Source organism: Ammospiza nelsoni, chromosome 21 (genome assembly GCF_027579445.1).
Source record: "Ammospiza nelsoni isolate bAmmNel1 chromosome 21, bAmmNel1.pri, whole genome shotgun sequence".
In the NCBI taxonomy this organism is placed as follows: domain Eukaryota; kingdom Metazoa; phylum Chordata; class Aves; order Passeriformes; family Passerellidae; genus Ammospiza; species Ammospiza nelsoni.
In genome coordinates this window covers 8,851,884-8,873,885 of record NC_080653.1, presented here as the reverse complement: position 1 = coordinate 8,873,885, position 22,002 = coordinate 8,851,884, and the positions used below count along the sequence as shown (strand labels likewise).

Genomic DNA, 22,002 nt, shown 5'->3' with positions numbered 1-22,002 from the left:
CAACACAGCTGGAACAAACGTGACCACACACCAAAAATGTATGTGAGGCAACAACAACAACAAAAAAAGACAAATAAGGGGGGGGGGGGGGGGGGAAGAATATTAAATATCCACAATATTTAAAAAAAAAATAAATATTGTGGATAGAGGGGAAAAGGGGGGAAAAAGGGGGGAAAAACCAATTTTAAACATCCACAATAAGACACAGTATCCTGCCTGTCTGGAATTCTATTTTCAGGCTGGGTTTCTTGCTTTGCTGGCATCAAAGGCACTCAGGACTGGTCACAGTTTGCAGCTTGCAGTGCCTCCAACAGCACCAGCCCCATGCCCAGGCTCAGGCTGCAGGGCAGGAACAGCCCCTGAGCTCAAGCACAAGGCAAGGTCGAGCTCAGACCTGCTCCTGCCTTGCAGCAGATGGCAAAAGTTGTGCCAGCATGAGAATAAACAGCAGCAGCTCTTCCTGGCATGCCATTCACCTGAAACCTTGCTCACTGAACGTGTTCTGGGCTAGAAAAAGCTCGGTGTCACTACAAGGGAAGGACATTGTCCAGCTGTCACAATTCACTAGGGAAATAACTCTGAATGAAACTCACTTTTGATTCATTTTGGCAGCTCAGCTCCTGCTTATTATTCATGGGTTACAAAAGAACATTATGGGACTTTAATCACTCAGCTGGAGCCTTACAGGATCTGTGGCATGACTTTTTATAAAATATATGAAGTCACACAGCTTAAAACCCCATATTTAACCCCAATCCATTCACTATCTTAAAAAGGTATTGAAATCTAACACTAGTCATATTTCATATGCTCACATTTCAGAATAATGACCCATTCATAAAAATCCAGGTGATAAAGCTTAGCCAGGCAGGAGAGAATGAATACAACTGAGAGATGGTGCTTACAACACCAGGGATTGTGACACAAAATAGCTCCCAAATATTCCAGAGACTTAGGTTTAATTATTTATTAAGAGATTATGACAGCCAGTGCTGTCCCAGCAGCAGGGACACATCAACACCTCCCATGTGAGCCAAACCTGGCACTGGGGCCAGGGAAGCAGCACTGGAATTTGATGGCTGGAAGTGTTTAAATAAACAAATAAATGGCAGGGAAGTGCCTGGGGTAGGAGATGTGCAGGCACTGGGTGCCTCAGTTCAGCAGGAAACACGACCTGCAGTCAGAAAGGAGGTGCAGGTGAAGGAGGGAGGCTGAAGCAACAGAGCAGCTTCCTAAGCAGGTTTGCACACACAGAGCACAAAAGCACCTCCCTGCCTGCCAGGCTGACACTCCTGCAGCTCAGGACACGGCTCAGAAAACCAGCAGAGAGTCACAGACATGTTTTATGAAAAATCCTTTCCTTGGGATTTTTCCTCCTGAGAAGCTGAGAGGCCTCAGGAACAAAATGTAAACAATGGTTATCTGCTGCTGTGGAATGCAACAGGTGCATCTGTGATTGGTCTCATGTGGTTGTTTCTAATTAATGGCCAATCACAGCCCAGCTGTCCAGACTGTCTCAGTCAGTCACAAGCCTTTGTTATAATTTTTTTTTTCTATTCTTAGCCGGCCTTCTGATGGAATCCTTTCTTCTATTCTTTTAGTATAGTTTTCATATAATATATATAATAAAATAATAAATCAAGCCTTCTGAAACATGGAGTCAACATTCTCATCTCTTCCCTCATCCTCAGACCCCTGTGAACACCACACACCCACTGCCCTGTGCTGCACCTGCATCCCTCTCCTCTTCTGCTCACTCTCCATCTCCATCTCCTCCTTCCTCCCTCTATTGATTCTGCAAAGTGTTCCCTGATCTCTGTTTAAAGACAAGAAAAACCAAGGGAGTATTTCACATATTTCCAGCCATGACCTTGTCAAACCCACAACCTGTGGGCATTTTTCTCCGCCAGACACAGCCTCCTCCTCCTCCCACAGGCTCAAACCCTGCCAGAGACTGCAGCACACCCAGGGCAGGGCAGGCAGAGCCTCCCCACAGCTGCAGAGCCCAGATGTTCATTTTTACATGCCAGGAGAGAGGACAGCCCTGGCTGACCAAAGGATGGGATGGCCAAGTGAACTGTCTGGGCAGCAAGGAAATATTCCTATTATTTGACCACAGCAGCTGCCATCCCTTTGCTTGTACTGCTGGAGTTATGAGAAAGAAAATCTATATCGCTGTTTTCATGGAGCAAAACACAGAAGGAGCCAAGCAAAGCAATCCAAGTTATCAGGCAGTATCTTCAGCCATGAGAAATATCCAAAGATTTTCCCAGCCCAGGCACATCCATTTCTGGTTAACACTTAATTTTGTTCTAGCACTAATTGAGCCAGACCCTAACAGAATAAGACACATTGAGCAATAAACCACATTTTTCTTTGAAACACAGTCCTTGTTTGATGCAACTTCAGTCACTTACACAGGGCAGGAAGGGAAAGATGGACCACAGATAACAGAAAAGTTTGTTGGGTTTTATTTAGATTCAAACTATCAAATCACAAATCCATTTGGGATCTTGGGACTGCTCTGGGGCTCTTGATTCTTTCTAAAATGGATTTCAGCTGAATCCACCTCACCTTTACTCACCCTGCTTGCAGAGACCCTGCCAAGGGTTAAACCACCAGTAAATTCAGAGGCTACTTATTACAAGGACAAAAGCCTGATAGGTGAAGCAGCTTCAGCCAAACAACCAGCAAAGGCATGTCAGCAACTGTCAGAAAAATTACAGCCAGCCCATGCAGAAGCTCCAGCAATAAACACAACTGAGGAGTGACACATCAAACCAGAGGGAGAGCGCTCAACGCTCCCTGGAAAAATCTATGGGAACTTTTTCTACTGCACCCTGGGGCACTGAGGAAACGATGCCACAACTGGGCTGCAGCTCTCAGCAAGGTCAGCCCACACTCCAGTTCACCAACAGCAGCTCTGAGGGAGGGGAAAAAAACCTTCCAGAGGAAAAATCTGCGCAGCACTGGCTCCCTAGAAACTGCTACAACTGAAGCACAGCAGCTCCTGCATTCCCAGCCTCTCCCAAAGCATCCAAAATAGTCCAAGTCTGGGACTCCCAAGGAAAATTCTGTCACACCCTGCAGAGGAATGTTCCACCCACGGCTGTTGTTTCCTCCCATAAAGGGATCATTAGGGAGATCATTTCTGAGGTTCGGGGCATTGTCTGCAGATTTCACTGAAATATCGCACCAGGAAGGGGAAGCCAAATGAGCCAGACTATTTTAAGGCTTTTTGCATTTGGAGGAAATTCTAGGGCAAAATTTCAAGAAGGCAGATGCTTTGAACTGGGGAACGTTATGCTTTGTGGGAAAGGGAGCATTCCTGCCTTCAGAGCTGCTGAAATAACTCTTCTGGGGCCACATCTATGTGATGGCCTTTATTTTTAGACTCAGAATCTGGTTTTTCAGACACCTCCTTGCTAATTTATCCACACATGAGCAAGAATGTTTGGGGAACAGTTTAAAAGGTTATAGATTTTTAAAAAAAGCTATTTTCACATGAAAATTTCTTACTGAAATGCCTTCTCATAGCTACAACTCAGCTCAAAGCCCTGCTCAGTAGGCAGGGGGGCACAGAAATCCCAACCATCATCCCAGCCGGACAGGTCAGGAGACTCCAGCACAGCTGGAGCAGCTGGATCTGCAATCAGCATTTTGGACTTCCCATCCCTAAGGTCTCCTTTTCCTTAAGGAGCACAGAGAGCATATTTCCATAGCTGCACACTCCATGTTCCCCAGTGGCTCAGACTGGGATTTAGATTCCTCTGGAAACGTTATCCTGCTCTCAAAACCAAGGCTGGGCTCCCCTCTCCTGGACAGCTGGGAAGGTGCAGCTCCACAAGACAGCTTTGGAAAGCTCCTTGCTGGCCTCAGTGGGTAAATAACTCATTCTCCTCCAAAAAAAAGAGAACAAAACAGGCTGGCAAGGCTGATAAGCTCAGTTTTTCTTCTAGAACCTGCCTGGATCACTGGTGTCTAAAAAGGGATTGGGCAGGTTGGTGATAAACCCCAGTAATTCAAGCAGCTTTGAATTAAGTGCCAGCACAAGATTCCCAAGCATTTTTTGGGCAGTTCTGGCTGACAGGAGATGGGAAAGCCAACGCTGAGCTCCCTCACCTGCCAGGGCATGGGATGGACCAGCACAGGGGCAGGGACTCAGCAAAGAATCCCCTCTTGGCTTGCTAGAACTTAAACAACTTTTTTTTTCCTTCTGTCACTGCATCCAAGGTTTGTGCTTCCCTTGGAAGGAAGTCAGAGACTGAAAGGATGTTTATTCAAACTATTAATTACCCCTCAGACAAGGACATCTCCAACACAACACAGGCAATGCTGGCAAACACTGGCCACAATATCAGGGCTTGTTAGGAGAGAATAACTGAAGGGAAGATATTTTTGAAAAACACCTTTCAGGCCCAATCCTGCAGTTAAATACACAAGATCCTGAGCTCCCACTGAAATCCAAGCAGCTACAAAATCAGAGCTCAGATGCACTTTTATTTATGGCACATGCTTTCAAAGGGATGATGGACTGCAGTGCTCCCCTTGGATCTCAGCGTGCCAAGGGATGGAAATCAAAATGCAGGAATTTTCCAAAAATTTCTGACTTTTCCAGAAGCCAAGTTCTGTGCACTACAGGCAGGAGACATCTCTAACTCTTAAGAGTTACAAATGGAAGAAGATTAGAGATTGAATTTACTGATGTGGCTGCCTTTGAGCTTTGTCTCAAACCTCTTGCAAAAGCTGGTTGCCAACTGTTTCCTTCCTGATCAAGGGTGGTTTGCAGTTGTGGTTATGATGATAAAATGCAGTAATGATCTTCATCCTGGGCTGCCTGAGGGTGAGGCTCACAGGATGCCACTGTCTGTCCATGGGGAGGTGTCAATCCAATTTTGCAGGGAAATAGGCTTGAGGATATAAGTTTCCTACAAATTCAGTAAGAATAGATGAGTAGGAACAAGAACTTAATTTTGCTGTGGGACCAAATTACCAGGAAAACTAAATAAGGAAAACAGCAACTCCCTTCCAAGCACAGAACTGACCTGCCTTAACAACACCTTGTTTTCAGTTGTTTCAAAACAACTTCTTGCATGGAAAATAAAACCCTTCCTCTCCAAGTGGGAGCAGTCAGGCCTCTTACTCAATAAAAACATTTCCAAGTGTCCCTGGTTCCCCCTGAGAATATGCTGCAAAAACAAAGGCACTTTTCAGCACAGGAGCAGGCAGCTGAAGCTGGAAAACAAGGTTTGCACCCCCACAATGTGCTATCAGCAGGGTGGTCATGTGAAAAGGGCTGTGTCTCACTCCCCCACACAGCACCCAGGACACTCAGGGGACACAGGGCAAGGGTGACAACAAAAAGAAATGCTCGTTCTATGTTTTCTCTGATTTTGAAGTAACAAATATAAAATTCCATCTCAAACTGAAATGCCATTCAGGAGTTCCTCAGACCTCCTTTGCTCCAGGTCCCTGTGATCTCCAAAATCTGAGCTTGCTGATGCTCCTTCACTGCTTTAAACTTCAAGACCCAGCCAAGTCCTGCCACTCCAACAGTCTGGTTCCAGCAATTCACACAAAAAAAAATGCAAATCCAGGTGTGAAACGATGGGCTTGGACTAGAAACATAGAAAGAAAAAGCTCACAGCAGTTCAGATCAATCTATTTTTCTTCCCAGAGAAGTAACGCATTAAATAATTGAATGGTTTCAGTATTTGTTAGGATCTCAAAGTAAGAAACAACAGCTGTGCTCCTGGGAGATTGTCTGGCCTCAGCCCATGCACTGCAAGCTCTGCAATCTGTCTTAAAGTTTGCTTCTACTTTGCAAAGCAGCAAAATGAGGGAAAACAGGAAAATCCACAGCTAAAGACAGCAATATTTGTGATTAACTGCAGCTCCAGGCCACTTGAAACATGTCCTGCAAGGACACCCAAGTGAACACTTGAAGGTTTTTAGTTAATCAGGATTTTTACTGGTTCCTGTACAACCCCACTGAAGGAAGGGCAGCACAGACAGCTTTGCCTTCCTGGTGCTTCAGAGCAGGACACTGTGCATGCCCTGCAGAACTTCAAAGGGATGGAAGAGTGAGAAAGAACAGACCCAGGACAGAGCTCTGAGCAAAGCTGGCCAATTTCCACAGCACAGAAATGCTCCTGTAGCCCCTCAGACACTGATCATGGCACTGCATGTGCTCATCCTTTTCTCCAAGCACTTCTCACCCACAACTCTTCTCAATCCCACTCCTTTGTGGCCTCTCATAGAATTTATCCTCTCAGATGGGCCCAAAAGGCTACAACAGGTCCAGCTTTCCAACCACAGCCAAACTCTCCAAGCACTGCACCAGTTTCCACTCCCTCCTCAATTTCTGTAATTGCCACCCCACCTGATTGCTGCTCTCAATCCTGCACAATAATTACAGCAGCACCACTCCCAGGTAAGCCTCATCCCAAGCACATCCCCAGTTTAACAGCACTGCTGAGACATCCATGATTCAACTAATTCTGCCAGGACAGGTGAGCATCTCCCGTGTTTTTCTAAAGCAAGACAAAAATATAGGCAGCTTAAATAATTCCCTTGAGGGCTCTGTGGCAGAAATAAGATTAGAAATAGATACCAAATGTTGTGGCAGCAAGGAGTGGGAAATGGAGAGGGGCTTTACCCCATGCCAGTGTTAAGGCTGGTATTAAGAAGTGGGAAATAGAGAGGGGCTTTACCCCATGCCAGTGTTAAGGCTGGTATTAAGAAGTCACTGAGGAACTCTGACTGATGGTTCAAGGTTCAGTGCCCTCTAAAACACGACAGGAAATAGAGCCAAAGCAGGTGACAGCCCAAAATCAGCTGAGCACCCACTGCCCCTGCAGACATGGTTCACCAGTGCTGAACCTCCAGCAAACACCTCTGCCAGGCAAAAAACAAGTGAAAACCTGAGGAGCTGCAAGGGGAAGGGGCAGCAGTGATCAGCACAGAGACAGAACTTGGGACACCCCAGCAAACAGCTCAGTGAAAAGGACAAACAGCCTTGGATTGATCCCCACCCAGGAGGATCAAACGTACTTGTACCTGCTCAGTGCTGCTTGTTTTATATCAGCTCCAGAGTGGCACACAGGCCTCCTGCTTTGGATCTTTAAATCAATTCCTCACTTCCTTCCCTTCAGAGGGAGAGGCAGGGCACAGCAGCTGCTGAGTGAGCCGCTCATCAGTGCAAGAGGCACAGGAACATCTCAGAACAGCAGCAGTGGAGTTCTGCCTGCCAGAGCCATTCCTCGGGGTGAGATGCCAAGCTGAGAGGCCCTGGCACTGCACATACCTGCCTGCCATCCTGTCCCACGTTGGTCTGGCCCCTCACCACAGTTCTGATGTTGTCATCCAACCTCCTGCAGGAAAAACCCCAGAGTGTCAAACCCAGCTCTGGGAGCCTGACCCAAACAACTCGGGGAGTCCTGAGAGCTACAGAACCAATTTACAACAAAAAAACCTGCTCTAACCAATGCTAAACTCATTATTTCCCCCCTCCCTCTCTGTTCAATGGCACTATCTTGCACAATTTCAAAGTCTTGTTGCAAAAATAAAAATCCATTTCCTAATTTACCCAGGGTCTCTTGCATTCCTGTTCCCTTAAGCAATATTGTCAGCTCTCCCTTGTCTGTCTGCATTTCAGCTTCCCACATGTGAAAATGCTGTCTCAATCATTTCATGTTGGCAGTATCAGCCAGCACAGAAAATTTAATTATTTCATGCACATTTGTGTTTATTTTGTACTTTTCGGACCAATAATGACAATTTAAAAATACAGAGTGGGAGTTTTTACAATTTATATTCCAACCCTAAAAACAATGAATTTTTAGCAACTGGGTCTTTTGGGTAGTTTGCTCACTCAGCCTTCAAACTGCACTAAAATTTGGTATTTTTTGGTTCTTAGCTGTTTTTCAAAGCTGCACTTTGCAACAAATCAGTTTAAACAGCCTGAAGGACACGTAATAGAAGTGAAATATAAAAATTCTAATTGTTTCTATGCCATAAAAATTATAATTGTTTTGTGCCACTGTTAGACTTGAAGCTGGTCCTATTCATGCCTTTTAAACAAACTAAATCCTGAAGCACTTTATGAAGCCTTGGTCACAATCAGACCTGAGATGCAATGAAATGCAGAAATATAAATATTTACCTTATTTTCAACCTGATCTTGTTCACGACTTCATCAATGTTTGCCAAAGACTGGAATAGAAAAAAAAAAATATCAGCGAGAAGTGAACTGGTGAATGTTTTACAGAGGAATTTGTGATCCCAAAGGTGAATGTTTTACAGAGGAATTTGTGATCCCAAACACTCCATCACACAGGGGTTTTGGGGAAGAGGAGAGCAATGGTTTTGTTTTACACGTGGAGGAGCTGAGACAACACCTCAGCTGCTTCTCTGCCACATGCCAAAGAGCAGAAAAAGGCAGGTCAGGCTCCCCCCATCGCTGAGCTGTGCTCTGCCAGCAGAACGGTGTGACAGTGACCTCCAGTGGGCACCGGGCATGGGGACAGAGCCCTGGGGCTGAGACCCCCCTGCAGAGCCCAGAGCCACAGAAAACAGCCTGGGAGGGGATGCAGAGAAGGCACTGCTGGGGAAACAGCTCCTCCCTGCTGGCAAAGGGGAAAAAAGCCAAGCCACAGCACTGGAGAAAGCTGCAAGGCAAAACCAGGGTGCTGCACAGGATCTCAGACATGAGAGATGTTGGAGCAGCCTCAAGACGCAAAATTCACCTGTAGAAACATCTCTGTTTGGCAAGAGGTTAATCCAAAACTCCCCCTGGGGCTGAAGTTGGGAACACAAAGCAGGGATGTGGGCCCACAGCAATATCATTGTTTAAATCTCAAAATAAATAATTGGGTTCAAACTCTCCTGTGATGTTGTACAGGCATGACCTGCCTGATTTGGCTGAAAACCCCAGGAACTCACCAATGATTGATATATGGCAAGTTATGACATTTACTCCATCTACAGAGAAAATTAATTTATTTCTACAAATCAAAGCAGGACTTTAACTGCAGCAAGCACCACATAATGACAGTAACACTGTGAGCTGCAAATTTAAGAAGTGATTATTGTTAAAGCTTCATTTCCTGTGCTACTGTTTATAATGAAAGGGTTGGGTACAGGTTTAAACACTGCTTTGGTCATTTGCTATCAGGTTACCCTGATAGTAAAGGGTGCAACTAAAATCTGATAGTAAAAAGTGTGGAAGTGAAGCCTGAGAGTATTTGGAGCATTACTTACTTGCTCAGTGGGAAAGAGAGCATTAATATACTCCACAGCATTGAAATCTGCTCTGTCCAATGGATCTTGGCTGGGAAATACCTGGAAAGAGGGAGGAAAACAAACACAATCAACCAATATCAGTGATTTCTGTAACTTTACACAGCTTCTACAACTTTTAATTCCCTCAGCACCCACTTCCAGCTGTGTTTCACAGCATTTCTCTAACAAGTGGCCAGGAGCAGAGCATCCACATGCTCTGCAGGGCTGTGACCTCCCAAAATTCCTGTGGCTATCAGCCTGGATCAACACAGATAACTCACACACACAGCCCTGGCACAACCCATCCATCCAGGAATTCCCAGGACACACGAGCTCTGTATCCCAAACCATGCTGATGCTTTTGTTGAAAAAACTGAGGCTCTGCCCTGCTCTTTTTAGAGGGTTTGCTTTCCACAGCCCTGGAATCAGAAACGTGACGAATTAAGGAGTGGCTGTACAAGCTCTCTGGAGACTTGGGTTTGCCACTTTTCACAGAAGAGAAACACAATCTGCTGAATGGTTTGGGCAGGGGGAAAGAGCAGCTGTGGTGCAAACAGATCTCATCTCTCCTCAGCAGCTCAAACAACACAAACACAACTGCCAGGATTTGCTTTTTGTCCCCACAGACTGGAGTGTGGTGCTTTCCCTTCTCTGCCAGCACACTGAAGCTGTGGATGTGCCATCACTGGAAGGGGTCAGGGTCAGTCTGGATGAGGTTTGGACCAGCCTGGGATGCTGGAAGGCATGAGATGGTCCTTAAGGTCCCTTCCAACCCAAAGTATTCCATGATTCTGCTATTTGTCCCACATTTACAGAGCCATCATGGCCAACCTCTGGCAAAAGCAGAGCTGATCCCACAGCATCCCCCTGCTCACCGAAAGCCTTCACACCTGGGCACATGAAACACAACGTTTTACACATTTTGCACTGTGAAATCAGTGATTTTGTGAGATTAAAGCAAATTCTGCGTGAACCAGCCCTCCTGGGAAGCCTTCCCAGTGACTCCTGTGGCCCAGGAGAAGCAGGCAGCTGCCAAACCTGCACGAGGCCGTGGTGAAGGAAGAAAATGCTCTGACATCACCCCACGGTAAGAGCAAACTGCAGCATCACACCCAGCCCATGCTGCTCACAACTCACACTCAACCAACCCCCACAAACCCCAAATCTCCACAGGTATTGAGAGCAGATGAAACAAGAGGTGAGATGGGAGATAAAGGCTGCTCAGGAGCCCCACTCCAAGTGCAGACAGGGATCAGTGCTGCAGGCAGCTGGAGCAGCTGCAGGAGCTGTCACTCCCAGCAATCTGTCACAACCCATTAATCAGAAAGTGCTGGCCTGGCTTTGGTGGGGCACCAGCCCTGCCTGTGCTCCCCACCCCGCTTCCAGCACGGCAGCTGAGCCTGCTCTGCTCATTTAACCAGAAACGGGCAGCTTCTGCCCCAAAACTGGTTAAGGAGCACTGACAGGAACAACAGGGTTATTGAGAGGTGCTAGAGAGGAAAATGGAAAGCAGCAGGTGGTGTCATCCTCAGCATCTCCCAGTGTTCAGCACGTGAATATTTTCCTACAGCTTTAATGTTTGTTAAAATAATTCAGCCAGGCATGTGATGGGTTCTCCGCTGCTCAAAAACTCATGTCTACAAGTGCAGAGGATTCTTTCTCTGGACAAGCTCTAGGTCCCCTTTAGAAGCTGCTATTTAATTTACCAGTTCCCAAGTCACCCTCTGCTCTTCAAAGAGAGCCACCAAAAGCGACCCACAAACCTCAACACTCAAGAAAGTGCAAAAAGTTAAATTTGAGTGCTGCTTTGTGAGGCGGACACTGCTGCTGCCCAGACTTCTGCTCCAGGAAGAGCCCTTGGGATGGAAGAGTCACTGCAGGCGGGGCAGGGCAGGCTCAAAGAGGACAAGAGCCACGGTTTGACCCTGGGTTCTTACAGGATGGGCTCCAGGTGCCTGGAAGGGTTTCAGGGAACACTGGAACACAGAATACCCTGAGTTATGGGGGACCCACAAGGATTATCCAGCCCAGCCCTGGCCCTGCACAGAGCCCCAACAACCCCACCCCGGGCACCCCTGGAGCGGTGCCCAACTCACACTCAATCAAACCCCACAAACCCCAAATCTGCACAGGTATTAAGAGCAGATGAAACAAGAGGGTGAGATGGGAGATAAAGGCTGCTCAGGAGCTCCACTCCAAGCGCAGTCAGGGATCAGTGCTGGGCACCCCTGGAGCTCTGGCAGCCTCGGGGCCGTGCCCATTCCCATTCCCTGGGGATCCTGGGCAGTGCCAGCACCCTCTGAATGTGTGTTTCACCACAACAGAACCAGGACATTCCCGTTACCCCAATTCCAGCCGAGCCACGGACACCGGGCCGCACGGGGCTGCTCTGCACACCCGGACCGCGTCTGCAACAGCGACGGGAACACCACGAGCCACGCTCAGCCCCCGACGCGGGCCCGGCCGGCTGGAGCCCACAGGGGCTGACGGGGCTCGGCCAGCGCGGGGCTCCCCGGGCCCGGCAGCGGAAGGCCCGGAGCCGGCGGGAGGGGCTCGGAGCCGGCCGCGGGCTCTCACCGAGCGGCCCCGGGCCGTGCCCGCACCTGTCCCCTGCGCGGAGGGACCCGCCCGGCGCACCTGCTCGATGGCGGCCTGCACGGCGGGCGCCAGCTCCAGCGCCGCCTCCAGCCCGGCCTCCAACTCCGGCTCGTCCTCCTCCATGGCGGCGCCGCTTCCGCCGGCAGCGCGCGGGAGGGGCGGGGCCGCCGGCGGGGCGGGGCTCGGGGCACCGGGGAGGTGCCGGGATGGGCGTGGTTCCGTTGAGTGGGCGGGGTTTAACCGGACGGGGGCGGAGCCTCCGCCCGGCGGAGCGGGGCGCGTCCCGGCGGCGGCGGCGGGAGCGGCGGGGCTGGTCCGGACCGAGCCGAGCCGAGCCTGGGCAGCAGAGCCGGACCTACCTGAGCCGAGCCGAGCCGAGCCGGGCTCTCCCGCCGCCCGGCCGGCTGTTGACAAGCAGCGGCGGGAGACAGCGCGCTCGTCCCCATGTGGCGGACGCTGGCCCTCGCCTCCGCCTTCTTCCCGGGGCTCTTCATCCTCTGCATCCGGTTGCTGCGCTGGGCCGCCCCGGCATTGAGCCTCAAGGACCGCATCCTCCTCAGCGGCAGGTACGGGCGGCAGCGGCGGGACCGGGATGGGGACCGGGAGAGATCCGGGCGGGCCGCGAGCACCGAGTCCCGCCGGCCGTGAGCCTGGACTCGGGGATGCCGCGACGCTCCGGGGGACGATCCTTGGCTGGCCCGAGCGGGGGGAGCAAGGACCGGCGGCAGGAGCAGCACCCCGAGTGCGGGCATCCCTCCGAGCGTGGGCATCCCACCGGAGAACGGGCATCCCACCGGAGAACGGGCATCCCCCGAGTGAGAGCATCCCCCGAGCACCGGCATCTCTGCCCGGCCGGACCCGCGCCGCGGTACCGCTGTCGGGGCGGGGATGCTCCGCTGCAGCTCTCCATCCCTCCCTCCCTCTGCCCACGGGGAACCGGCAGCGTTTCCCCGGGCCCACGGGGGTGGAAGGGACGGGAGCTGGCACGGTTCCCCCTGGCACGGCCACCCCGACACGTCCTCGCCATGACGAGCCGCTGGGGTGTGCACGGAGCGGGCATCCCGGTGCCACCCGCTCTCCTGGTGGCAGCCCCGAGCCCCGGCCCGTTTGGGGTCACTTTTGGGGTGAGCCCTTTCCTCTCCGTCCGTTTCAGGCTGGTGTCAACGGTCCAAGCCGCGATGGCAACGGTGTCGGGGATCACGGTTATGCTCAGCTGCAAGAACGTGGTGCACGACAGGTAAGGCAGAGCCCCCTGGGGATGTGCCGGGGATGTGCTCTGCCAAAGGCTTGCATTGCACATTGTACAAAGGGGAGAGGAAAATCGGTTTCGTGCTCCTCTTTGCCCCACTCGGGTTGGGCAATGTGCTGGCTGTACAGCCCCTGAAACAGCAGCAGCTTGCTCAGGCCTGGGGGTGCTCTGCCAGCACAGTGCCCTCAAAGGATGGGCTGGAACGTGGAAAAGGGGCTGTACATAACAAAAATACAGATATCAAAGCTCTGAAAGGGTAGGGAGCCTCCTTACTGGAAACTGAAATTGCTCCAGAGTCAAGCAGACCTGGTAAGAACTGATTTTAGAGGTGTATCCAAAAGGATTCTGAAAGAGTCCAGAAATGGTAAAGTTGGGATGGAGTTTGCTCTGAAGGAAAATCCTGCTGCCTTTTCCTCTGTGCTCTGAGATAAACTGCCCAGAAGTGGCTCTCAGGAGGAGTGATAGTGTAATCTGGGTCAGAAGGCTTAAAAACAGAGCTATTATCCAGACTAGCAGAGAAGATTGCAGGAGGGAAGAATATAATTATGCTGAGCTGGAATTTGACTGTCACACACTGATTTTATGGTGAATTTTAGGAATGGCTGCCACCTTGGCCACAGCACACCTGTCTTTACCACAACAGATATGAATTATCTTGCCTTGCTCTAGGTAGTGATATCTACCCAGATCCTCACACCTGCTTAACCCAGGCAATCTATGAGTTATCTTTTTGTTCTGAAATAAAATTTATGCTGTAGAGATAAGGCAGATGACGGATCCCAAAGCCACACAGACAGCAGGTGCTGCCAGCAGCCCTCCTTCCCCCAGAGCTGTCTCCCTGCCTGGGTGTACTCGAGGCCAAGGGCTCTGTGCAAACACTTTGTGGGCAGAGACCTAGATTTTCTTTGAATCTGGAGGAAACTGAGCCCAGTGCTCAGCAGGGAGGATGACAGCAAGACAGCGAGCCAGGAAGCATCACAAAGGTTGCAGCAAAATTTGCCAGTTTATTTACAGAGGCAGACAATCGTTATATTGCTGGTGCTGTAATTGCCCTCCAAAGCCCTGGGCAAGTTTAGCAAACACAATCACTTGCCACCCGTGCTTCACACCACTCACATCTTCCCATCTGGAGCAGAACTGCCACAACAATTTTTTTTCTTGGGATGGCAAGAGAGCAAAAAGAGATTTGAGCCCCAAGCTACGTTTCTCCAAGCAGCAGCAAAGGGTGGTTTTGTCTAATATTTTTTTTTTTTTTTAATCAGTGTGATTTCATGCAGGACTTTTTAAGGAGGCTGGTGTCCCTGCAGAGCAGGGCTTGCTGCTGCCCAGATTGTGCAACCAGGATTCCAACATGCTTTGGGAACAGGCAGCTGCCTGCAATTATTTCCCAACTGACAAACGCCTCTTGGGGGTTTATTGCCTATATTGGATATTTTGTGCTTCACTCTCCAAACTCCAGGCCAGCCATCTCTTAACTCTGAGTTCTCCACGTGCTTCCCGAGCATTCCCTGGGTTAGGCAGCCAGCTGGTGCAGTGTGACAGGCAGGAGAGACCCAGGATTGGGGATTTCCACCACCAAGCACCAGCTCTGGGGGTCTGAGGGCTTAGGGAGGAGATCACCTGTGCAAAGGTGTTGGCTTGGTGCTGGACACCAAAAAATGCTGTGCCTCTGTGTAGCAACCACCTGGCTGTGGGGCTAATCAGGATCCATCCTTAGTGCTGTGTTTGTGCTTGGCCAGGCTGAGCTCAGTGCCTGGCACAGCCCAGCAGCAGCAGGGTCAGCACCGAGATCCTTCCTCCACACGTACCAGGCACCTTTCTCTGGCTCAGCCTGAGCCAAACAGAGTTAAAATTCAGCTTCAAAATCCATTGAAATGCTGCCATTTCAGTCCTAAAGACTCTTCTATCTCCCAGAGTGAGTGCTGGGAGCTGTTGTGATGCCTCTGTGTGTGCTGCTCCTCCCCAGGCACTGGCTGGCTGTCGAGTATGTCTGGGTGCTGGTTCCCTACATGACCTATGACATCTATGTCATGTACCTGTGCCACTGGCACAAGAGCCAGGAGAAGGGGATCCTGGAGAAGAAGCACTCCCTGGCCAGCGTGTGGAGCTTCCTCCTGCAGGAGAGGCTGATGGTGACCCATCACCTCTTCATCCTCATCGTGCTCACCCCCATCACCCAGGTAAGGGCTGCTGCAGGAGTCCAGGACCCCCTGGACGTGCTGGGTGTCTGCAGGGCCCCGTGCTCAGTGCTGCCTTTCTCTACAGCACTTCAGGGGAGAGCTGGGGGACTTCTTTGTGGGCTGCATCTTCACAGCAGAGCTGAGCACGCCTTTTGTTTCATTGGGCAAGATCCTCATGCAGGTAGGTCAGGAGGGACGGGGCTCAGGGCTGGGAAGGCCCCAGCTGCAGTTCATCCCCTTTCCCTGCTCCAGGCTCCATCAGCCCCTCTCCAAGCATGGCTGAGCTGGGGGTGTCTCAGAGAGGGGCAGCCCCACAGCTGTAGCACAGATCTCTCTGGCAGCGTTGCCTTCCTCCCTTTCTCCCACCACGAAGCCCAATGGCACCCCAGAGCTGGGAGCTGTGCCTTGGGCTGGTGCTGCCCTCTCCTGCACCACGTTCATTCCCACCCCTGCCCTCTGCCCTCCTCCATCCCTTCCCACTCCCCTTCCTCCAGCCCTCCGGGATGCTCCCAGTGCCCCGGAGCTTTGGGATGCTGCTCACCCCACATTCACCTCCTTCCTCCCCAGCTCAAAATGCAGGACACGCTCCTGCACAAGGTGAACGGGATCATCGTCCTGGTGACCTTCTTCTTGTGCCGCATCCTCCTGTTCCCGTTCATGTACGCGGCGTACGGCCGCCAGGTGGGGATCCCGGCGTACCTGGTGCCGTTCCGCATCCCCCTGCACTGCAACATCGCCAACGCGTCCCTCATCGCCCCCCAGCTCTACTGGTTCACGCTCATCTGCCGCAAGGCCGCCCGGCTCTACCGCAGCTCTGCCGCGCACCGGAGCAGATAACGGAGCTGATAACGGCGGGGCTGGCGCGGGGCAGCGTCCCTCAGGGAGCGGCGGCTCCGCTGGAAGCGCCTCCGGGCAGCACAGCCGGGGCTGGGAGGGCTTTGCTCGTGTCCCCCTGCCGAGGGGAACCGGCCTGGAAGCAGCGACATTCCCGCTGGGACGCGGCTCTGCGGCCCGAGGGTTACACGAGAGGGGTTTGTTCCAGCCCCCCCGGCGCTGACACCGGACACCGGCGCGGCGATGCTGGAGCGGGCCCAGCCCCGGACACGGGGAGCCTGTGCCGGACCTGCCGCGGCCCCAGGCAGGCCTGGAGCTGCAGCACAGCTCTGCAGAGCCCTTCCCGACCTTTGCTGACCTCAGCTCTACACTACAGCCCTGTTCTGACCTCCCACCTGCACCTCACCTGCTCCTGCTGCTGCTGCTGGGGTCAAGCTCCGCTCAACCCACCCGGTGCTTTTGGGTGCTTTTCACTACAGACCTGTGACGGTCCTGGGGCACTCCTGTGCTCCCAGCAGGGCAGAAGCTCATGCCAGGACAGGAGGATGGTTCTGCTGTCTCAGGGCAGCATGGGGACAGGAGCCTGCCAAGTCCTTGTCTCACCACCGACACACAGAGCACTGTGCAGAGCCCCTCCTTGGCAAGGGGTGCAATTTCCCCTCACCCAACCACAGCTGCTTTTACCTGGCCTGCATCCCCTCAGCAGGTATTTAACACCACCTGGCACGCCCTGCCCTGCTCTGCCCTGCAGCTGGCACCGCCACACCCTGCAAACATCCCTGCAGCCCCATCCCACCCCGTGAGGCTGCCAGGGACACAACTGGGGCTGCACAGAAGGAACCAGCAACCCCAGAGCAGGATGCTGAGCTGATCCTCGACCAGCTCAGCCCATTTCCACTTTTAGTCACAGCAAAATGGGCACAGGCTCTCCAGCCTGCCCTGCACCACAGGATGTGTGCAATCAGACCACAGCTGAGCTCATCCCCTGCAGCCAGCACCAGCCAGGACAGCCACCTCCTCCTGCAGCCTCCTGTGCCTGCTCCAGGCAGGGAACTGCACTGGCACAGCCCTGGCACAGCCCCCATGCCCAGAGACCTGTGACCACTCTGTGCCTTTCATTCTGTCTGAAACCAGCAGGCAAGCTCTGCGGAACCTGGATCTTCTGGGTGTTGGACCTCATCCCAACCACAGCTGCCGTTCTGGATACAGTGTAAAAGAACAAAAAGGGCCTCTTCCAACCTGTGGCTGTTGTTGCAGAGACTCTACAGTCACAGTAACCACCGAGACCAGCTGATGTTACAAACTCCTGCAACTCCTTACAGATGTTGTATCTCACTGTTTTCATTGCGAATAACGTGCCTTATGTAAGGACCAAAAAAAACCCCAGCCAATGAGGCACCTCAGTTTGCACTAACGCTGCCCTATTTACTATCAGGAGACCAATAAAGATTTCCTCTCTGAGTCACACCACTGGCTGGCTCTTCCACGTGCTGTTCATTGCTGGGTGGGGGCGTTACATGTGGGGTTACTGCTGCACCCCCACCTCGGGGCAGAAGCAGCACACATGGATTTCCAAAGGTTCCTGCCTGTCCTGAACTCACCCAACTCGATTCCCAGCCTCCAACTTGCTTTCCAGCCTCAGGCAGCACGTGGCAAAACCAGCAATTCTCCCGGGACTAGGAGAGGGCTGGTGGCAAAGCAGCCAGAGGGAAGTGATTTCCTCGATGCTGGAGGCTGCTGTGTAAATGCAGAGAGCCAGCAGGCAAGGCTGCAGCCACAGAACTGGCAGTTTGGCTCAGGAACAGCTGTGCCCAGTTATTCCAATGGAAAACCAAAGCGGCTCCTCCTACCCATCTTTATACTCCTACTTCCACTGCTTAGTGGGGGAACACCGCAGGGAGGGAACAAACTCAAAAATTAAAAACAAGGGTTTATTACACATCTTACAAGGTCCAGCTCAGTGCTCTGAGCGTGCTCCCAGCTTGCTGAGCTTCTGCAGGAGGGTGCAGCGCAGCTCCTGGTGCCCCAGGCTGTGGGTGACGGACTGCAGGAAGTGCCCCTCATTGGCTCTGCGCAGCGCGGCGCACGGCGACACATCGGCCCTGCTGGACGCCTCATACTGGGACAGCACCTCCAGGGCCACCACCAGCAGGGGCTCCTCGCAGCCCCCAGCTGGCAGCATGGCAGCCACGTGCAGCAGGTGGCAGAAGAGCTGGATGCAGGTGAAGGACACCTCCTGCGCGCAGGGCTGGGCCGCGGCTCCCGCCGTGGCCTGCAGGGAGGCCAGCAGCTCGGTGAGGCTGGAGCAGTAGAGCTGCACCAGGTGCAGCCAGGCCTCTGGGGGCAGCCAGCTGGAGCAGCTGGAGCTGCAGAGGAGCTGGAAGCCCCTGAGGAGGAGCACGGAGAGCTGCAGGTGGCAGGAGAAGGGGCGGAGGTTGAGCAGGGGCAGGTGCTGCACGTACTCCAGCGTGTAGGGCACGTGCAGCACCTGCCTGCGCAGCAGCTGCTCCACCACGGGCACCAGCCTCTTCCACTCACCCTGGCTGCACCAGGGCAGCACCTGGATTAGAGCCACCAGGAAGCCTTTGCTGAAGAGATTCACCTCCTCAGGGTTGTCCACGTTGACGGAGAGCAGTGCCAGCATGGTGTCCCTGAGCGCGGGGGACACGCAGCAGCACTCCATCCACGCCAGCAGCCCGCTGCCCGGCCCGTAGGCTGGCCAGGACTGGGATGTCCACTCGTCCTCAGGGAGCCTGCAGATCTCAAACAGCGTTGCTGGGACCTCGTTCTTGAAGTGGTCCCCATAAAGGTTCTTCAGACGGAGCCCCACGGTCCAGTCCAGGGATGCCACCTTCCTGTGGAGCCAGGCCAGAGACTGCACCCACAGCTCCGAGGAGGGGAAAATCTCTGGGCCCAGCAGCTCACAGAGCTGGCAGAGGACGTTCAGAATCACATCTTTGGTCTCCAGGGAAGGGAAGAGCTGCTCCCTAGGCTGATGCCAGTACTTGGTGTAACCATCCAGAAGTTTGCAGAGGCTGAGGAGAAGCGGGAATGGGTGGCAGGATTTGATCCAGTGCTCTTCTGAGCAGGACGGTGTTCCCAAAACTTTACTGAGGATCTGCAGGCTCAGCTCAATCTGAGCAGAGTCTGACTTCAGACAGGGAAGGACAAAGGCTTTGGTCACTTCTGCAGGTGACACAAGGGGGGCGGCTGAGCCTGGGTGCATGAGAAAGGCCAGGAACTGAAGGAACTGCTCCTCTTCCCTTGCTGTGGAAAGCTTCCCCCACACTGCCTCCTGCAGACACCTCAGCACCAGGCTGCCTGGCCTGCCTGCATCCTCATGGCTCTCCTGGAAGCTCAGTGCTGGGAAGGAGCAGAGGATTTGGGCAAGGAACTGGTGTGCTCCAAGGTTGACCACAGCAAGGTGACAAACCTGCTTCACTGTGGCCTCGGGGGACAGCAGTGTCAGCCTGGCCACTGCAGCCACAGCCCTGGCCAGGCCTTCGTCAGACACACTCTCTGTGATCTGGTTCAAAGTCACATTCAGGTCCTCCTGGAACCCCTCCCTGACAACCTGCACGTTCTGGGACACACCTGGGCCACCCCAGGACGCCAGGACACCTGAGATCACTTTGTTCTTGTCACTCAGTGAGAGCTCAGTGTAACACTCCACGATGGCTTTGGTCACTTGCATCTGCAGCTCTTGGGCCTCCTTGTCATGGTGGGATGTGGCAAAGCTCACCAGTGTCTCCAGCAGTTTCAAAACCAGCTCAGGGGTCTGGAACAGAGCTTTGTTTTCCACCAGGCACTCGACCCAGGCCTTTGAACAAGCCCAGGTCTTTTCAGATGCAAAAACAGAGCAGGTGTCCACATGGTGGTCCAGCCTCTGTGCAATGATGGCCATGGCAACTGAAGACACCAGGCTGGTGTCCAGATCCTCCAGGACAACCCTGGTGTCCCTCAGGAAGTCCCTGGTGAGCTGTGCCAGCTCTGACACCAGATGTGTCTCACCTTCTCCCAGGTCTGTGGTCTCTGAGAGGGAATCCAGGTTCTTCCCAAGGCTGGTCAGAGCCTCCAGCAGCCGGTAGCTCTCGAAGCTCAGCTCCTCAGCTGCCCTCAGAGTGTCCTGCAGCTCCTCTCCCCAGGCCTGCAACAAGCTGCAGAGCAAGTCCAAGCCAGCAAAGAGCTCCTCACGAGAGGGTCTGGTCAGGCACAGGAGGCTCATGCTCCTCTGTGCCTCCCTCACCTTCTCCCCCAGCCCACAGGGGTGGTACTGGCTGTCAGGGTCACTGCTCCAGAGCCTGACCATGGCACTCAGCTTGGCCAGGTGCTCTGCGATGGGCAGGGGGCTGTCCCCTGGCCTCAGCGCCGAGGACAGGCACAGCAGCTCGGCCAGGTTGGCCAGGGCGTGGCACCTCAGGCGGGGCTGGGCGATGCAGCCTCGGATCTGCTTCAACCCCTGCAGCAGCACCGCCGGCAGCCCGGGGGCAGCGGGGTCACCCTTGAACCTCTTGGGGGGCTGCAGCCCATCCTCCAGCGAGGGCTCCCCGCCGTGCTGATGGATCAGAGCGCCGAACGCCGCCACCGTGGCATCCTCCTGTCCCTCCCTGTGCTTCAGCACCTCCCACCACACGTCCAGGAAGAAGCTGACGTCGGACGGGGACGTGTCGCTGGAGATGTAGTGCACCAAGCTCTCCAGCTGTGCCCGGCACACGCCGGGGGGCAGCGCCAGCAGCAGCTGCACCAAGAGCCGGGGCGCGCCCAGCGCCTTGACCAGCTCGAAGAGCGCGGTGTGGTTCACATCGGGGATCATCGCGCCCACCGAGAAGAACCCGTCCTCCTTCCAGCCCCACTCCAGCGCCGCGGGAGGGGCGGGCAGCAGGATCTTGGCCCACACGATGGCCACGGCCTCCTCCTTCCAGCGGCCCCGCGGCGAGGGGCAGCGCTCGCCGATCTCGCGCAGCGCGTCCGTGATGGGCACCCCGGCGCGGGCCCAGTCGGCCTTGCGCAGCTCCCGCAGCGGCCGCGGCTGCAGCAGGCGGGCGGCCAGCAGGAAGCCGCCGTGCAGGATCGCCGTCTCCTCGCCCACGGCCCACGGGCCCCCGGGGCAGCCCGGCGCCATCGCGGCCCCGCGCCCCGCCGGCTCCATGGCGGCGGCGCCGCGAGATGACGTCAACGCGGCGATGCGCTGACGTCACGCCGCAAGCCGCGCCCCCCAGCCCGCAGCGCCCCCCGGCGGAGCGGAGGTGGGCTGAATTAATTAATTAACTAATTCTTTCATTAATTGCTGCGTTCCCGTATCAACGTGTTTAATTTGACCAAAAGGATTCCAAATCGCCATTAAAACGAATTGAAGTGGTCTTAATTCATTAATTCATTCATTAATTGCTGTGCTCCAATATCAACGTGTTTAATTTAACCAATAGGATTCAAATTAAGTTAAATTAATTCATTCATTAAATTAATTCATTTAATTAATTAATTCGTTAATTGCCATGCTCCAGTATCAACGTGTTTATTTCGACCAATAGGATTCAAAGCCGATATTTAATTAATTAATTAGTTGCCATGCTCCAGTATCAACGTGTTTAATTTGACCAATAGATTCAAAACCTGCATTTAATTAATTAATTATTCATTCACTAATTGCCACGCTTCAATATCAATGTGTTTAATTTGATGAATAGTATTCAAAACAAACATTAAAACGAATTGAAGTGGGCTTAATTCATTCATTCATTCATTCATAAATTCTGTGCTCCAATATCAACATGTTTGATTTGACAAATAGTATTCAAAACAGTCATTAAAACTAATTTAATCAGACTTAATTAATTAATTAATTGTCATGCTGCAATA

The 22,002-nt window shown here is 53.0% G+C and overlaps 3 protein-coding genes across 4 annotated transcripts in view; 1 reads left to right on the top strand and 2 right to left on the bottom strand.

Moving 5' to 3' along the window:
- Positions 1-12,034, bottom strand: part of VPS53 (VPS53 subunit of GARP complex) — a 64,212-nt gene extending 52,178 nt beyond the window's left edge. Inside the window, exons 1-4 of one of the 2 annotated variants that reach the window (XM_059487040.1) lie at positions 11,920-12,034; positions 9,262-9,342; positions 8,165-8,214; positions 7,307-7,373 (exon numbers count right to left, since the gene is read on the bottom strand). In XM_059487040.1, coding sequence (XP_059343023.1) covers positions 7,307-7,373; positions 8,165-8,214; positions 9,262-9,342; positions 11,920-12,003 — 282 coding nt within the window. In that variant the 5' untranslated portion in view covers positions 12,004-12,034. Of the gene's footprint in view, positions 1-7,306; positions 7,374-8,164; positions 8,215-9,261; positions 9,343-11,626; positions 11,889-11,919 lie in introns of those variants that run through there. The other variant, XM_059487041.1, reaches the window with a different exon arrangement.
- Positions 12,035-12,187: 153 nt separating this feature from the next.
- TLCD3A (TLC domain containing 3A) lies at positions 12,188-17,605 on the top strand. Its single transcript, XM_059486973.1, has 5 exons — positions 12,188-12,446; positions 13,034-13,117; positions 15,096-15,309; positions 15,395-15,490; positions 15,877-17,605. The coding sequence occupies exons 1-5, from the start codon at positions 12,325-12,327 to the stop codon at positions 16,144-16,146; spliced, it is 786 nt and encodes a 261-aa protein (XP_059342956.1). The 5' UTR covers positions 12,188-12,324; the 3' UTR covers positions 16,147-17,605.
- A 453-nt stretch (positions 17,606-18,058) lies between these two features.
- On the bottom strand, positions 18,059-21,385 carry GEMIN4 (gem nuclear organelle associated protein 4). The gene has a single exon (XM_059486962.1). The coding sequence runs from the start codon at positions 21,290-21,292 to the stop codon at positions 18,101-18,103; it is 3,192 nt and encodes a 1,063-aa protein (XP_059342945.1). The 5' UTR covers positions 21,293-21,385; the 3' UTR covers positions 18,059-18,100.
- Positions 21,386-22,002: the final 617 nt, after the last annotated feature.